The sequence below is a fragment of the Hyaena hyaena genome, unplaced genomic scaffold, assembly GCF_003009895.1.
Source record: "Hyaena hyaena isolate Hyena2069 unplaced genomic scaffold, ASM300989v1 scaffold_1462, whole genome shotgun sequence".
Lineage (NCBI taxonomy): Eukaryota > Metazoa > Chordata > Mammalia > Carnivora > Hyaenidae > Hyaena > Hyaena hyaena.
In genome coordinates, this window is record NW_024082096.1 from 290,376 (window position 1) to 307,110 (window position 16,735).

At 47.7% G+C, this 16,735-nt stretch overlaps 2 protein-coding genes across 2 annotated transcripts in view; both read right to left on the bottom strand.

Moving 5' to 3' along the window:
* LOC120225652 (glutathione S-transferase theta-1) overlaps nucleotides 1-6,572 on the bottom strand; it is a 10,134-nt gene extending 3,562 nt beyond the window's left edge. Inside the window, exons 1-3 of the mRNA XM_039223839.1 lie at nucleotides 6,395-6,572; nucleotides 4,494-4,581; nucleotides 3,758-3,908 (exon numbers count right to left, since the gene is read on the bottom strand). Coding sequence (XP_039079770.1) covers nucleotides 3,758-3,908; nucleotides 4,494-4,581; nucleotides 6,395-6,506 — 351 coding nt within the window. The 5' untranslated portion in view covers nucleotides 6,507-6,572. The remainder of the gene's footprint in view (nucleotides 1-3,757; nucleotides 3,909-4,493; nucleotides 4,582-6,394) is intronic.
* Nucleotides 6,573-9,869: 3,297 nt separating this feature from the next.
* LOC120225657 (glutathione S-transferase theta-4-like) lies at nucleotides 9,870-16,725 on the bottom strand. The gene is made up of 5 exons (XM_039223848.1): nucleotides 16,459-16,725; nucleotides 15,016-15,103; nucleotides 12,083-12,233; nucleotides 11,346-11,522; nucleotides 9,870-10,180 (listed from the first exon to the last, which is right to left on the bottom strand). Exons 1-5 carry the CDS (start codon nucleotides 16,568-16,570, stop codon nucleotides 9,983-9,985), a joined length of 726 nt encoding a protein of 241 aa, XP_039079779.1. The 5' UTR covers nucleotides 16,571-16,725; the 3' UTR covers nucleotides 9,870-9,982.
* Nucleotides 16,726-16,735: the final 10 nt, after the last annotated feature.

Genomic DNA, 16,735 nt, shown 5'->3' on the forward strand with positions numbered 1-16,735 from the left:
AAATTTAAAAAAAAAAAAAAACATAAAAAAAACTAGAATCAAACACTTAACTGACTGAGCCATCCAGGCGCCCCCAGTCTTAACCATTTTTAAGTATATGATTCTGTGACATTAAGCACATTCACACTGTTGTACAACCATCACTACTAAGATAGTACAGGGAAAGCAAGAGAGACTTAACTCCTTTAAAAGCCACTGGTCTAAGATAAGGGTTAAAAGTTTCCGTAAGCTTAGGGGCTCCTGGGTGACTCAGTCAGTTGAGTGTCCAGCTCTCAGGTCATGATCTCACAGTTGGTGGGGTCAAAAGAGGGGCTCTGCGCTGATAGAACAGAGCCTGCTTGGGATTCTCTGTCTCCCCCTCTCTGCCCCTCCTCTGCTCCCACTCTCTTTCTCTCTCTCTCTCTCTCAAAAATAAATAAATAAGCCTTAAAAAAAAAGTTTCTCGGGGCGCCTGGGTGGCTTAGTCGGTTAAGTGTCCGACTTTCGCTTAGGTCATGATCTCGCGGTTCGTGGGTTCGGGCCCCGCGTCGGGCTCTGTGCTGACTGCCAGCTCAGAGCCTGGAGCCTGTTTCAGTCTGTGACTCCCTCTCTCTCTGACCCTCCCCTGCTCACGCTGTCTCTCTCTCTCCTAGAAATAAATAAAAACATTAAAAAAAAAAAAGTTTCTCTAAGTTTAGAGACAGATATCTCCTGGGAAAGAGAACAAATGAGAGAGATAAGCCACTGGGGAGTAATGTTTATCTGGGCAAAATTAAATGTAACAATTTAAATGTTGCTTGCATGAGTATTTCTATCTACCAAGAGTCCTAAAGAATGTTGACCATGAAGAGAGGCATCCTGTGATTGTCTTGTGTCCACTAAAAAGTAACCATCACAAGATAATGACCGTGGGACTGATGTCTCCCTGCTCCCAGCCCCTCACCCTTTGGAAAAGTGCCTTTATAAGCCATACATTCTACGGTGGGGGAGGCAGGGGGCAACATTCTTCTTTCTTGTTGGCGCCCTTGTGTACAAGCTATCTCTAATAAACTCCAACTGTTTTCTTTCTCAGTGTTCATTTTTATGACATGGAGACTCAAGAACCTGCACCATCCATCTCCAAATTCATTCATCATCCCAAAATGAAACTCTTTCCATTAAACAATAGCTTCCCTTTCTCTCCTCCCCCCACCTCAGACCCCATCCCGTGGTAGCCATCTTCCTACTTTCTCATCTTATGAACTGAACTACTCTAGGGATCTCATGTAAGTGGAATCATATAGGGGTGCCTGGCTGGCTCAGTCAGAGGAATGTGCGACTCTTAATCTTGGGGTGGTGAGTTCCAGCCTCACATTGGATATAGAGATTACTAAGAAAAATAAATAAACTTCAAAAAAAGTGATAAAAAATATTTAAAAAGATAAAATAAGGGGCTCCTTGCTGGCTCAGTTAGTGGGGATGAAACTCTTGATCTCGGGGTTGTGAGTTCAAGCCCCATGGTGGGGGTAGAGATAACTTAAAAATAAATTTAAAATCTTAAAAAATAGGGGCGCCTGGGTGGCTCAGTTGGTTAAGTGTCTGACTTCATGTTTTGGCTCAGGTCATGATCTCATGATTTCGTGGGCTGGAGCCCCACATCAGGCTCTGTTCTGACAGTGCAGAGCCTGCTTGGGATTCTCTCTCTCCCTCTCTCTCTGCCCTCCCCCACTCACACTGTCTCTGTCTCTCTCAAAATAAATAAATAAACTTAAAAAATGTTTTTACCTTAAAAAAGAAATAAATATTTAAAAAGTGGAATCATACAGTATTTGTCTTTTTCTGTCTGGCTTATTTCACTTAGCATAATGTTTTTAAGGTTTATCCATATGGTAACATATTGCATTATTTATTTCCTTTTTATGACTGAATACTCTTCCATTGCATGTATATACTACTTTGTTTATCCATTCATCCATCCATGGACACTGGGGTTTCTCCCACCATCTAGCTACTGTGAATAATGGTGTTGTGAACACGAACAGGGGCCCCTCGGTAGCTCAGTTGGTTACATGTCCAACACTTGATTTCAGATCAGCTCATGATTGCATGATTTGTGAGTTTGAGCCCCATGTTGGGCTCCACACTGACAGTACAGAGCCTGCTTGGGATATTTTCTCTCTCCCTCTCTCTGCCTCTCCCCACCTCAAAACAAACAAACAAACAAACAAACAAACAAAAAAACCATATCTGAACCAGAGATGAACTGAAACTAACTAAAGCTACAACCTAACCCACCTCCTGATTAGCTGGAAGAAATGAACCTCACACAATGGCTGCCTGATGTAGGAAAGTGCGAACTCTTTCTAGGGGCATTTAGTATATACCTCTACCTCTGACTTCTTTCATTTATTTATTTTTTTTTATTTTTTATTTTTTATTTATTTCTAGGAGAGAGAGAGACAGCATGAGCAGGGGAGGGTCAGAGAGAGAGGGAGACACAGAATCCGAAACAGGCTCCAGGCTCTGAGCTGGCAGTCAGCACAGAGCCTGATGCGGGGCTCGAACCCACGAACCGCGAGATCATGACCTAAGTGAAAGTCGGACGCTTAACCGACTAAGCCACTCAAGCGCCCCTCATTTATTTTTTTAAAGTTATTCTTTCTTTCTTTATTTTTTTGAGAGAGAAAGAGAGAAAGAACACAAGCAGGGGAGGGAGGCAGAGGGAGGGAGAGAGAGAATCTTTTTTAAAAGTTTTTTTTAATGTTTATTTATTTTTAAGAGAGAGAGAGGCAGAGTGCGAATTGGGGAGGGGCAGAGGGAAAGGGAGACAGAATCCAAAGCAGGCCAGCACAGAGCCTGATGTGGGGCTTGAACTCACGAGTGAGATTAAGACCTGAGCCAAAGTTGGATGCTCAGACGACTGAGCTACCAGGTGCCCCGAGAGAGAGAATCTTAAGCAGGCTTCATGATCAACATGGAGCCCAACGTGGGGCTCAATCCCACAACCCTGGGATTATGACCTGAGCTGAAATCAAGAGTCAGATGCTCAACCAATTGAGCCACCCAGGTGTCCCCCTACCTTCTTTTAAACATAACATCTAGCACACAATAATAAATTATAAGACATGCAAAAAAAAAAAAAAAAAGAAGAAGAAAATGTGACCCATAATCAGGAAGATAAAAAATGGCCAATAGAAACAGAACTACAGAGGACCAAAGTATTAAAATTAGCTGACAAAGACTTTTAAGTAATGATTATAAATATGCTAAAGAATATAGAAGAAAAGATGGACTAAATGGGTAAACAGATGGTGAATTTCAGCACAGAAATGGAAACTTTAAAAAGAACCTAATGAGGGGAGCCTGGGTGGCTCAGTTGGTTAAGCATCCAACTTCGGCTAAGGCCATGATCTTGTGGTTCATGAGTTCGAGCCCCATGTCGGGGCCCTGTGCTGAGAGCTCAGAGCCTGGAGTCTGCTTCAGATTCTGTGTCTCCCTCTCTCTCTGCCCCTCCCCTGCTTGCTCTCTGTCTCTCTCTCTCCTGAAAATAAATAAACATTTAAAAATTAAAAAAAAAAAAGAACCTAATGGAATTTCTAGAACTGAAAAATAAGTATCTCAAATAAAGACTGTATTAGATGGGTTTCAAAGCAACATGGGCACAACAGAAGAAAGAATTCGTGGAGTCAAAGTCAGATCAGTAGAGATTATCCAAATGGAAAAGAAGAATGCAATGGTGCCTTGACCCCTTTGGGGTGATACCCTTGCTGACCCCCCCACCCCCACCCCGGGGCCTCACCTTATGCCACAGGGCCCGGAGACAGCTTCTCCTCAGGGTTGTATGCTGCCATGCCAGGTACTCATCCACACGGGCGCAGGCCTGTAGATCCTGGGGGTACCAGTGGTCAGGGACTTTATATTTGCGGGTCAGGTAGAGCAGGATAGCCACACTGCAGGGGAGGAAGGACACTGCGCTAGGGGCTTTATACAGAGTCCCTTCTTTAATCCTCCTGACAATGTGCCAGGAAGCCATGCTTAGAATAGTGAAGGGACTTGCCCAGGGCACAGTTTCAGAGGAGCTGAGAGTCTTTCTGAGGCTAACACCGAAGCTCATCCTACCACTGGGCAAAAGCCCACAGCAGAGTATCCTGCCAAGTCTTCAGTGACAGTTTCTGATCAGAGGGCTTCCTGGAGGCGACACCATCAAAGCTGAGCCTTAAAGAAGCTTAGTTCTTTTTAGCCTGCACCCATTCTCATCCTCTGGCATCCAGACTAGCCTCAGACAGCCTGACTGCTCAAAAAGGCTTTCTTGTCATGTCTGTTCTCCCTAAAGCACCCTGTCAGAAACACTGAGGTTGCTGCAGGGTCATGGAACAGAACAGACAAGGCACCTGGAGCTTCCTCCTGCCCCGGGTTATGAGGCTATCATGGCGTTGTGAAAGGGGTAGCCCTAGAAGGCCCCTGAGTATGCTCGAATTGTCTCTAAAATAAAGGGTTGGGACAAGATGGTTCCAGTGAGATCTGGTAGCAGTTACCTCTCGGTCAAGGTGAAGTCCCCATCCTTCAAAGCAGGCACCTTCTTCAGGGGGTTCACCTGGGCAAAGGCATCACTGAGGTGCTGGCCTGCAGAGAGCGCATCGTGTTGGGTGAGGGAGTTACCGCTGATCCTGCGTGGCCTGTGCTCACTCCCTACTATGCCCAGGCCCCAACGTCATGGCTCATCTCCAGCCCTCAGCCGTTCTCCTGCATGGCCTCGGCTGGTCAGGGCCACTTTGGGAGGAGCAAGAGACTGTTATGCCAGATGTTGCAAAATGAACCTCTACAGCCCATGCCAAGTCCCACTGTGCACAGTCTCCAGCCACGGCCCAAGGCGCAGGATCTGGTGCTTCCGCTGGGCCTTCCTACGCACCCCACTCACCATCCTTATACCATCCCCAGCCTCCTAAGCTCATATTCAGGGTGCCCCAAGTTTCCGGACCAGGGTGGCTGTTCATGTTAATGGAGTTCTGACTTCTTACAGTGCCCCTGTGGACTCTAAGATAACGTCACCAAACACAGAGAAGTGGCCTTTTCCTGGTATTTGTTTACCTGCAAACAACTTCTACCAGCTCTTCTGTGTCCCCTTATTCACCCTGTCCTGGCCACTGGGGACATGAGGAGCTAGCCCTGTCTTCAGGCTTCGCTGGAGCTGGAACAGTCGCATTTTTGTCCCCAAAAGGTGCAGCCTAGTGTCCCCGGGGACACTGGCCTCTGCTTGAGTATATCTGGGAGGTTCCTACTCCTTCACATGCAGCCAGAGAGAAACTTCTGAAGAGACACTTAAGCTCACACTCTCCTCAACAGCCTTCAGTGGCTCCCCATTATCCCAGGATGAGGTGGAAGTCCCTCAAAGCCATATATGATTGCCTTCAGCCTCTAGCCTCAAACACACCCACTGTCCTCCCACCTCCCTCCCTTGAGAGTGCTCCTTCACCAGATGCCCCTGCCCTCCTCTCTAGTGAAACACACTGTTCTCTGCACCCTTTATTTAACAGCCTGGCTGGGATGCTTTCTTGTCCCCATGCCTTCTCCCCTGTACTCTGCAGAAGTAACCCCTGGGCAGGACAAGTGGGAAATCCCCTGGAGGGGAAGAAGATGATGATTCGGGCAGAGGGACAGGCCAGCGCAAAGGCACAAAAGCAGGCAAGGGCCCCACACTGTGGGGAAGTGATGAGGGGGAAGGTTCAGCCAAGGAGAGTTACCCTACTTGCCCACCCACAATACGTGGGTTCTGCTTCCCTCTTACCCCCCAAGTTCCAGGTGTGTCCTTGGAGCCTGGGGAGCCTGCCAGAGAAACAAATCCTCCTGCGGAGAGTGCAGGGATCACCAGGCTGCCCCTTCCCAGCACACCCCCAGGGGGAGCCCCTCCCATCAGGAACGAGAGGCAGAGGGCAAGGTAAAGCAGGAGAAGGCAAAGCAGGAGGAAGGGAGAGGGGGACCCCCCAGAGCAGACTGGACCAATCCATAGGGCAGGGCTGGAAAGTCGGGACCTCTGGGACAGTGACTGTTGCTGCAGAATTTCAGCAGTTGGGGGCCACAAAGGAGGGGCTCCGCTCTGCCTTCGCCTCTATGCTCAGCCCTCCTCCTGCCCCCATCTCTCTTTGGGACGTCCTCTATCCCTATGTCCAGGTGCACCATTTCCTTTCTTTTTGCTCACGAGGTCTCTCTTTTTCCTCGAGTTCTCCACCTCCTTTACTCGGCCTCCGCCGAGCCCCGTCGCCTCTTCGGTGGGACGGAGCACAGCTTGGGGGATTACCCGAATCTCGATCTCCCTGGTGGCTCACCTTTTTCGGCGATGGCGCCAAGAAGGAGTTGGCGTCGGAGACCTTTTTAAGCAATATTTGGCCTCCCCGTTCCTTCCCGATCTCTCGATTCCCAAACCCGAGCCTCCGCCCACCTTTGAGCAGCTCCACTGGGCGCATCTCGAAAGGAATGCGGTTCTTCTTGGCGAAGATGTAGACGGCGCGACAGGGCTGGGACAGCAGGTCCAAGTAAAGCTCCAGGCCCATGGCGGGGCGGAAAGACCAGGCTCGAGACCCAAGGGACCTGCAAACGCCAAGCTGCCGGGGAACGCATACACGGTCCTCGCGGCCACGCCCCACTGGCCGCCGCTCCCCATTGGGCAGCTCCGGGCACCCGGCACTTTGGTCCAATGGCTGCGCGGCCACGGGACTGTCCGAAGAGTCAGGAACATTAGCGCTCCACCCGCTGGCGGGGGGATGACGCGATGGTCGTCCCTCGGAGGGCCCTTTGTGACCGTCTTATTTCACTCACCACTTTGCAAGTTCTTAGCCCCATGCTCCAGAGATCGCGATGCTAGCAAATGGCACAGCCTCAGGGCTTCTGTTTAGCATTTTGTGGTAACTCACTCTGCTCGGATTGTACTCCCTGTCCTTGGTCCTCCCGCTCCCACCAGCACAGTGTCTCGCATTGCCTGAATTTGTTTCTTCCCTCTTTCAAAGCATGGGGAGAGATCTAGCAATCCCACTTCTGGGCATATATTAAAATGAAATGGAAACAGGCTAGGAAAGCGATATTTGCTCACCCACGTTGACTGCGGCATTATTCACAGCAGCCAAGATACAGAAACAACTAAGTGTCCATCAAGAGATGAATGGATAAAGAACATGTGTACATACACAATGAAATAGTATTCAGCCACGAGAGAGAAATCCTGCCACTTGTGACCATCTGAATGGACCTCGAGGGCATTATGCTGAGTGAGGGAAGTCAGACAGAGAAAGAGAGACATATATATATATATATATATATGTATATAAAACCATCCTTACATGCAAAATCTTAAAAAAAGCCAAACTCACAAAAAACAAAGTCGAATAGTGGTTACCAGGGCCTGACGGTGGGAAAACTGGAAAGATGTGTAAGGGTACACACTTGCAAGTAGAAGAGAAATAAGTTGTGGAGATCTATCACAACATAATGACTATTAGTCAACAATGTTAACAACATTAGTTGTCAACAACTGTATTACAATTTCAAAGTTGCTGAGAGACTAGATCTTAATTGTTCTTCCTACAAAAAAAGAAATGATAATCAGGAGACATTATAGAGGTGTTAGCTCATATTACAATATACAAATGCATCAAATCAACATGTTGCACATCTTAAACTTCCACAGTGTTATATGTCAATTATATCTCAATAAGAAATAAACAGGTAGGTAGGTAAATAGATAGATAGGTAGGTAGATAGATAGATAGATAGATAGATAAAATAATGGCGAGCCTAGAGCCCTACAGGGCCCTTACAAGTCATCACCGCTAGACACACCTGGTGAGCCTGGATTTCAGGCCTGTTTCTTGCTACTCAGGAGTCCCTTAGAGTCTGCCACCTGGCTGGATAAGTGTTGTCAGTGTCACCTCCTAAAACAAGTCCAACTGAAAAATGCACCTGCAAGAACATAAGGTTTTCTACATAGAAAAGGAAGATTTCTGTGAAGAAAGGAAATGTTGGTAATAATGATTTTTAACAGAGAGGAAAAGGGTTTTTTTAATGTTTATTTAATTTTTTGAGGCAGAGACAGACAGAGCACGAGCTGGGGAGGGGCAGAGAGAGAGGGAGACACAGAATCTGAAACAGGCTCCAGGCTCTGAGCTGTCAGCACAGAGCCTATCATGGGGCTCGAATCCACGGACTGTGAGATCATGACCTGAGCCGAGTCGGATGCTTAACCAACTGAGCCACCCGGGCGCCCCGAAAAAGGTTTTTTTTAATTTTTCTTTTTTAGACAGAGAGAGTGCACATGAGGTGGGGGAGGGGGGAGAGAGAGAGACAGAAAGAGAGAGGGAGAGAGAGAGGGAATCTTAAGCAGGTTCCACACTCAGTATGGAGCCTGACATGGGGCTCGATCACATGACTCTGGGATCATGACCTAAGCCAAAATCAAGAGTCAGACGCTAAACTGACCAAGCCACCCAGGTACCCCTAGCTGAAAAAAAAAAACACATTTTTTGAGGAAGGATGAGAATTTCAGATTTCAGATATTGAAGTCTGAAAAAGGAGCTAGACACTCAGATGAGGCAACAGATAGTTACCCGATGCCTACTTTCCACTGACCCCACTCAGCACTCCTAGAGGAGCTGGCCGGGATCCTTTTTAGGGCTCAGCCTCAATCTTGAAGGTTCAAAATCCACTTTGGTCCATATTCAGGATTAATCCTTTTCTTTGGGTCTGACTCATGTAACCCAACTCAGAAGAGATTGATGAATTCATTATTCTATAGAAAAGGAGATAAAGGCTATTTATTTGTTTATGTTTTATTTAGTTTTGAGAGAAAGAGACAAAGTATGAGTGGGAGAGGGGCAGAGAGAGAGGGAGAGAGAGAATCCCAAGTGGGCTCCTCAGTGAGAAACTCAATGTGGGGCTCAGTCTCACGAGCCATGAGATCATGACCTGAGAGAGATTCAAGAATTGAATGCTTAACTGAATGAGCCACCCAGGTACCTCTCCTGTTATTTTCCAATTTTGCTCCATTGTGTTCCCAAGAACACACATGCTATGACTTCAATCTGTTTAAATTTATTGAGATTTATTTTGTGACCTGACATATGGTCTATCCTGGAGAATATTCCATGTGCACTTAAGAAGAATGTGTATTCTGGGGCACCTGGCTGGCTCAGTTGGAAGAGCATGCAACTCTTGATCTCGAGGTCATGAATTCAAGCCCCACAATGGGTATAGAGATTACTAAACAAAATAAACTTAAAAAAAAAAAAAAGAATGTGTATTCTGTGGTCATTGGTGAAGTGTTCCACATATATATCTGGTAGGTCCATTGGTTTATAGCATCATTCAAGTCCTCTATTTCCTTGATGATTTTCTGTCCTATTATTTTATCCATTATTGAAAGTGGAATATTGAAGTCATCAATTATTATTGACAGTTTAATCATGTTTATTTTTTTATTTTTTTAAAAAATGTTTATTTATTTTTGAGAGATAGAGCATGAGCGGAAAAGTGATAGAGAGAGGGAGACACAGAATCTGAAGTAGGCAACAGGATCTGAGCTGTCAGCACAGAGCCTGTCATGGGGCTCGAATTCATGAATGTGAGATCATGACCTGGGTTGAAGTCAGATGCTTAACTGACTGAGCCACCCATGTGCCCCTAATCATGTTTATTTTTTAAGTTATATTAAATCCAGTTGATATTTTTCTTAAAGTAAGCTCTATGCCCAACATGGGGCTCAAACTTACAACGCTGAGATCAAGTGTCACATGCTCTACCAACTGAGCCAGAAGGGTAGCCTTAATCATTTTTAACCTTTAGTTTTTAAACTCTTTTTGGAACCCGGGAGGATTCATGACCACCACCTTCTCTCACACCAACTGTCTCAGGTCCAGCAGCCATGGTGGTTGTTACAGCACTTTATTATGCCAAGAAATGGAGTTGTTTTCAACATTTCCCCTAAGGAAAGATCAACTCAAAGGGCTGAGCCAGCCAGGCCCTGCAGGATGGGCTGCTTCTACATGAACTTCTGCAGCAACTCACAGATCCTCTCCTTGACCATTGGATCCAATGTTGAACAGTCCCACTCAGCCAACTTCATCAGCCGGTCATGGGCCTCCCAGAAGAGGTTAGAGCCAATGGCCAGCTCCACCCTCATGCGCCACTCAGCTATCTTGGGGCTATTGAGGAAGACATTATAGTTGCCTCCCATGGGCTGTAGATAGACAAAGAGGAAGGAATGATCAGCCAGGGGGCCAGCCTTACCTAGGTCCTCTTCTACAGCCTCAGGGTCTCTCCCTATCTGCCTCTGCAAAGAGTGAGTCTGTGACTCATCCCACTCCCAGGCCTGGGCAAGAGGTCATATGCTATATGATAGATGTGGGGTGGCAATTGGAAGATCAGAATCTACAGGGTTCTTGGTCACTGGTCTTGCTCCATGGTTCCTGAAGGCCTCTCTGAGGTGACACCTGGCCCAGATGGCTCCCACTTTTTAGTGAGAAGCCTCCCATGGACCCTGCCTTCTACCAAGGAAATCCCTTATTCTCAGATGAGGGTGGGAAGAATTCAATTCTTTTTCCTCCACATCAATCCTTCCTCTGTGATCAGGTGCAGGGTCTGGAATGGGAGATCCAGCAGGTAGTCTAAGAAACATGCACCCAAGAAGCTTGCGGGCTCCAAAATGGGGTGGGGTGGGTGAAATGTAAGGTGTAGGGTTTGAAATGTAGGGGACCAGACTACCTGGGACAGAAAAACTAAAATGGTTTTCCTTGGTGCTGATCTGCACACTGACCATGGACCAAAGTGGATACTTTGCATACTGGCCAGAGATTGCGTTAGTCTCTCAAGACATTGGCCAGGGTCTAAACTGCCCATCCTGCACACCAGCTAGGTCAGAACTGGCCACCCTCTCCTGCATGTAGAAATCACATAAATGTCCCACACCTGGTGGGTCTCCAAAAGGACCGTGAATGCCCCTCAGACCCAGAACCAGGGAGCTTCCTTGTATACTCTATGTCTGGTGCTCTAGAAAAGAGGCATTCATCCAGAAGGACACGTTGGAGGCCTCTGGACACTTCCTGGAGAATCCAGAAGGAGGCGGAGGCATCCATGATCCTGGCTGACTAACTGAGAAATGTGTTCTTCTCCCTATCCCAGGCCTGCCCTCCAGCTCCTGCCCATGCTGAAAATGCATCGTGAAGCATGGATAATCGTGATTGGCTTTGGTTCAAAATCTCCTGTGCTTGCTGTTACTCCAGGTCAGGTCTAGGCACCTGGCTCCCCACTGTCTCTCCCTTCAGCAGCTTAACCTCAAGCTATGGACCCTGTGGTCACAGAGGAGTCCTACCTCACCCAGGCTGTGTTCCTATCCCACTCCACACCTGCATCATCTCCACCAGCGCCACCACATCAGCCAGTGAGATGTGGTTCCCAGTGATGAACATCTTGTCTTGCAGAAACTTCTCCTCAAAGAGCTGCATGCTGTTCTTCACCTCTGCCAGCATCTGCTCTGCCTTCTCAGCTGGAACCTCCTCACCAGTGATCATTGGGATCAGCATCTGGCCAGGATGGGGGAGAGGAGGGAAGAGGAGGCCACACCCTAGTCCCATCTGACCTGCCAGTCTTCAGCATCCTTGTTGGCTAGAGAGGTGTTGGACAGAGCCAAGGATGTAAAATAGGTTCACCTCTTTTAGCAGTTCTGGTTGGTAGAGGTTACCTGGGGCCATTGTTTAGGAAGATTTTGAAATCCCAGCAGGATGGAATCTTGTGATTGATTAGTGATGTCTGTTACGGACATGAGATAAGAAGTAAGGGTACATATATATACAGTAGTTAGTGGTCATCTTCAAATTTGGTGGTCTCTCTGGGACCCTCAACCATGATGTTCTCTAGTTCAGAATAAAATTTCTTGAATCCTATCCAGCTTGAGTAATATCAACCCCTCCTGGGTACCCTTCCCCTTGTCTTTATAAGGCTTTTTCACACCCAGTAGTTCATTCCACACTCCCATCAGCTCTATAAGGCAGGCAGGAAAGGGGGCCAAGGAAATGAGGCTCAGGAAGGAAGGGAGACTTTCTTGAATTCACTAGTGGTCAGCCCTAGCCTTGACCCCACTCACCTTGATCCAGAGAACCTTGCTCATGGGCATCTGAATGGCAGTGTGCTGCCAGGCCAAGAACTCATCCACACGGGCACGTGTGTGCAAGTCTGGTGGGTACCAGTGTGAGGGTGTGCTGTACTTGCGGCACAGGTAGAAAAGGATGGCCACGCTGCAGAAAGGAAAAGTTGGGGGCACTGTTCTTGCCTTCCCCGATATTGCAACACCCACCACCCCAGCATGGCTGGGGCTCAGTGTGGGGCCTCCAGCCACAGGCAGGCTCTAGGCACTGACATTTTTCTGGGGGAAAGATGAGCCCAAAGGGTACCAGGAAAGTCAGTCAGTCTGTCAGGCAGTGAGTGCCCGGAGGTAGACCAGCACGGTGGATGGTATCTGATGGATGGCATCAGGAAGGGCAGTCTAGATGGAAAACAACATGTATGGGAATTCAGGGGTAAGAGGTGGCCATACTCTGTCTCTGTCTCTGTCTCTCTCTCTCTCTCAAAAATAAATAAACATTAAAAAGGGGGGGGGGGCGCATGGGTGGCTTAGTTGATTGAGTATCTGACTTTGGCCCAAGTCATGATCTCACAGTTCATGAGTTCAAGCCCACAGGATCCCATCTGACAGCACAAAGCCCACTTCAGATCCTCTATACCCCCCTCCCTGGTCCTCCCCTACTTGTGCTCTCTCTCAAAAATAAATAAACATTTAAAAATATGTATTTAAAAAAAGAGGGGCACCTGGGTGGCTCAGTCAGTTGAGTGTCTGATTCTTGATTTTCACTCAAGTCATGATCTCACAGTTTGTGGGTTCTAGCCCCGGGTCGGGCTCTGCACTGACAGTGCAGAGCCTGCTTGGGATTCCCTCTCCCTCTCTCTCTCTGCCCCTCCTGTGCGTTCTCCCTCTCTCTGTCTCTCTCAAAATAAAGAAATGTAAAAGAAAGAAAAAAAGAAACAAGATAACTCTGGTACTTGGGTGGAGGGGTCCTGAGGAGGACTGGGGCTGCAGGGATGCAGGGAGGGTACAGCCTGGAGGCACAATTTGGAGGGGCAGTCTTGCTCTTGGCTGGTGGGGGGCAGGAAGGGAGGAACTCAGGACGGGCACAGGTGTTTGAGGTGTTTAGAACATCTGGGGCCCCAGAGAGTCCTGAGCCAGGTTCTGATATGACATCAAAGTCCAAGAAGCAGGTGCCTGCCCCTGTGTCCCTCCAGCCCACTGCAGAGTCAGCAGGTAAGCAGGGGGCAGTGGTAGGAGAGGGGAGAAGAAAGGAAGGAACAGCCTGGGAAGGAGGAGGGAGGCCCCAGAGGAACAACTGTCTAAGAAGTGGGGAAATATCCAGAAGGGAAATCCTAAATCCTGAATCATCTCAGTTGATCTCACAATAACCCTATAAGGTGGGTACCAGTATGCTTTCATTTGAGGAAACTGAGGCTCAGAGATACAAGGAACTGGGCAAAGACACATAGCCTGAGGCTACCAGAACCCAGGCAACAGGCCTGGAACAGGGCTTTTCCAGCTCCTTCAGAGGGATTTTGACGTCTAGCCCCCAGAAATGCAGTACATTTCTGTTGTTCTAAGTCATTTAGTCAGTGGTAATTTTTTACAGCAGCCATAGGAAAATCATCCAGGCCTGGGGCCACCCAAGGGCCATGGTCCTTGGAAGATATGCTTCACAGTGATGAGACCATCTCTGAAGCTTTCTGAAAAACAATCAACCCCCTAATCTTACCAAACCTGTACTTCCAATGACCGATTTACAAGATACGAAGGGACAGAAAAACATGACGCCATGAGAACATAATCAGCAAAACTCAGACTGTGGGAAACTCCTCAGGACACAGGATGCGGTTTCTTCAACCACACCAAAGATGTAAAGGCAGGGAGCACCTGTGTGGCTCAGTCAGTTAAGCATCTGCCTTTGGCTCAGGTCATGCCCTCACATTTGTGGGTTCGAGCCCCACACTGGGCTTTCAGCTGTCAGCACGGAGCCTGCTTCCAGTCTTCTGTTGCCCTCTCTCACTACCCTTCCCCCACTCGTCCTCTCTCTTTCTCAAACATAAATAAACATTTTTTAAAAAGTATTTTAAAAATGCAAAGGCAAAAGGTGGGGCATGGAGGGGACTACCAGCTGCGATACTTGTAGTTTACTTGGAGCTGGATACAAATGCACAAGCTACAGAGAAAATATGGATAATCAGTGACTTTTGAATAGAACAGGGCATTGGTTGAAATCCAGGGATTATTGTAGTTGCTTTTAAAAATTAATTAATTAGGGGGTTTTCTGAGAGAGAGAGAGAGAGGGAGAGAGCTCGTGAGCAAGGGAGAAGGACAGAGGGAAAGAGAGAGAAAGAGAAAGAGAGAATCCCAAGCTGGATCCAGACCCAGCACAGAGCCAGACACGGGTTTGGATCCCACAACCCTGGGATCACGACCTGAGCAGAAATCAAGAGTCAGACGCTCATTGATTGAGCCACCCAGGCGCTCCCAGGGATTAGTGTTAATTTTTTATAAGATGTCACCAAAGTATTGTGGCGATGCTTTTTTTTTTTTTTTTTTTTTTTTTTTTTTTTTTTTTTTTTTTTTTTTTTTTTTTTTTTTTTTTTTTTTTTTTTTTTTTTTTTTTTTNTTTTTTTTTTTTTTTTTTTTTTTTTTTTTTTTTTTTTAATTGAGCCCTTATCTCTTATCTGGCAGGCAAGGCAATAGAGAGGAATAGAGCGGGTTGGTTACAGGTGATGCAAAATGGGCTCCCCTAGTGGACCGCTGTTGGAACTGTGTGATGGGTATCCTGTGGAGGTTGTTATATCCCTCTTTAGTTAGTATTTATTCTACTTTGATGTACATATAAAATGTTTCATAGTAAATAAAAAATAAGTACTAGTAGGTCGGCTTCACATAAACCTCCGAGGAGGAGCAGAGAGAGATGGGGGCAGGGGTGGGCAGGGAAGACTTACCTTTCAGATAAGACAAACTTTCCTTCTTTGAGGCTGGGTAGCTTCTTCAGGGGGTTGATCTCTATGTATTCCTTGCTGTGGTGGTGACCTGGGAGGGGTAGGAAAGGTCTGAGGGTACTACGACTCTGGGGAAGAGATGACCAGGTCTCCCAGAGGCAGAGATGCCTTTCTCCACTTTCTCTAGAAGGGGAAACACCACCAGGGGGATAGCGTGCATGGCTCACTTCAAGTTAAAAGGCAAATCCGTGGCAGAATCGGGATTAGGATCAAGACTCCTGCCCCCATCCCAGGCTCGGCGACCAGGACAGCCCATTGGCTCACAGAAGTTGGAGGCCCCAGCCCCCATTCCCAACGCTGGGCCTGAAGCCATCGCCTGTGAATCAGCAGAAGCCCTAGAAGCCTGGATCCCACTCCCACTACTTTAGCCCCAGCCCTAGCACACAGCTAGAATCCAAAAAGGAGCCCCTCACATATAATCAATTATCAGAGGACTTGTTTTATCTTGTTCTGTTTTGTTTTTAAGTAAGCTCTCCACTCAACAAGAGCTTGAACTCATGGCCAGCTCCAGAGATCAAGAGTCCACAAATCCTAGCAACTGAGCCAACCAGGCAACCCGATCTTTTGGGAGTTTTAACTCTTCCTCAACCAGCTGTCTCTGGTCAGAAACATTTCTGGGGCTGGATTCACGGCTCATTTCAGAGTGCCTGGCCTCCTCCTCTATGTTCTGGAGGCTTCTGCCTCTGCAGTGTGAGCCTTTAAGAACCTCTTCCATGCTTCGGGTAATGTTGGAGAGTAGTGCCCTGTACCTCACCCTGGGGCCTGTGTCACCCTGAGCAGGTATGAACGTGGAGGGAAAATGGGTGTGGCCTGAAGAGGTGGTCTTAACTCAGATTTGGATGGCCACGCACTTCTGCGACCTTTGCCAAATAATCCGAGGTCCTTTTACGAGGAAACGCCAAGGGCTCTAGATGGGAGACCCGGGGATGCCCAGCAGCTCTTCCTGCCACTTCACCTTATAAGAGCCTGTTCATGGGGCTCCTGGGTGACTCAGTCAGTTAGGTGTCTGACTCTTGGGTTTCAGCTCAGGTCACGAGCTCACGGTTTTGTGGGTTCGAGCCCCACATTGAACTCCACACTGGCAGTGTAGAGCCTGCTTGGGATTCTCTCTCTCTCCCTCTCTGTCCCTCCCCCATTCACATTGTCTTTGTCCCTCTCAAAATAAATAAATAAACTTTAAAAAAAAAAAAGGAACCTGTTTATCATAGCATGGCAGAATTAGTGACAGGGCTGGACAGCCCATGATTCCCTTGGGAAAAGTTTCTTCCCCTGTGAACTTTAAGGCGGGGAATCTCCTCTGTGTCTCAGCTTCTCAGAGACACTCTGACCTTGTACCCTGCCTCCCCGCCAAGGCCAGGCCTATGGCAGGCAGCATGGGGCACCTACCTTTTAGCAAATCCACAAACTGAAAGTCAAAGGGGATGCTGTTCTTCCTAGCGAAGATGTAGACAGCACGGCAGGCTGCTGAGAGCAGGTCCAGATAGAGCTCCAGGCCCATGTTGAGATACACGGTGGGCACCCCCACCAGCCACAGCCGGTAGGCTCTGAACCTGAGCCTGTATGCAGCCTGAGCCCCTGGCCCTGGCTCTGTGCCCGTCAGCGCTCTCCAGCCCAGGCCTAGGACCCCGCATTCTGGAACTTCTTGTTTCACTTGGTGTTGTCA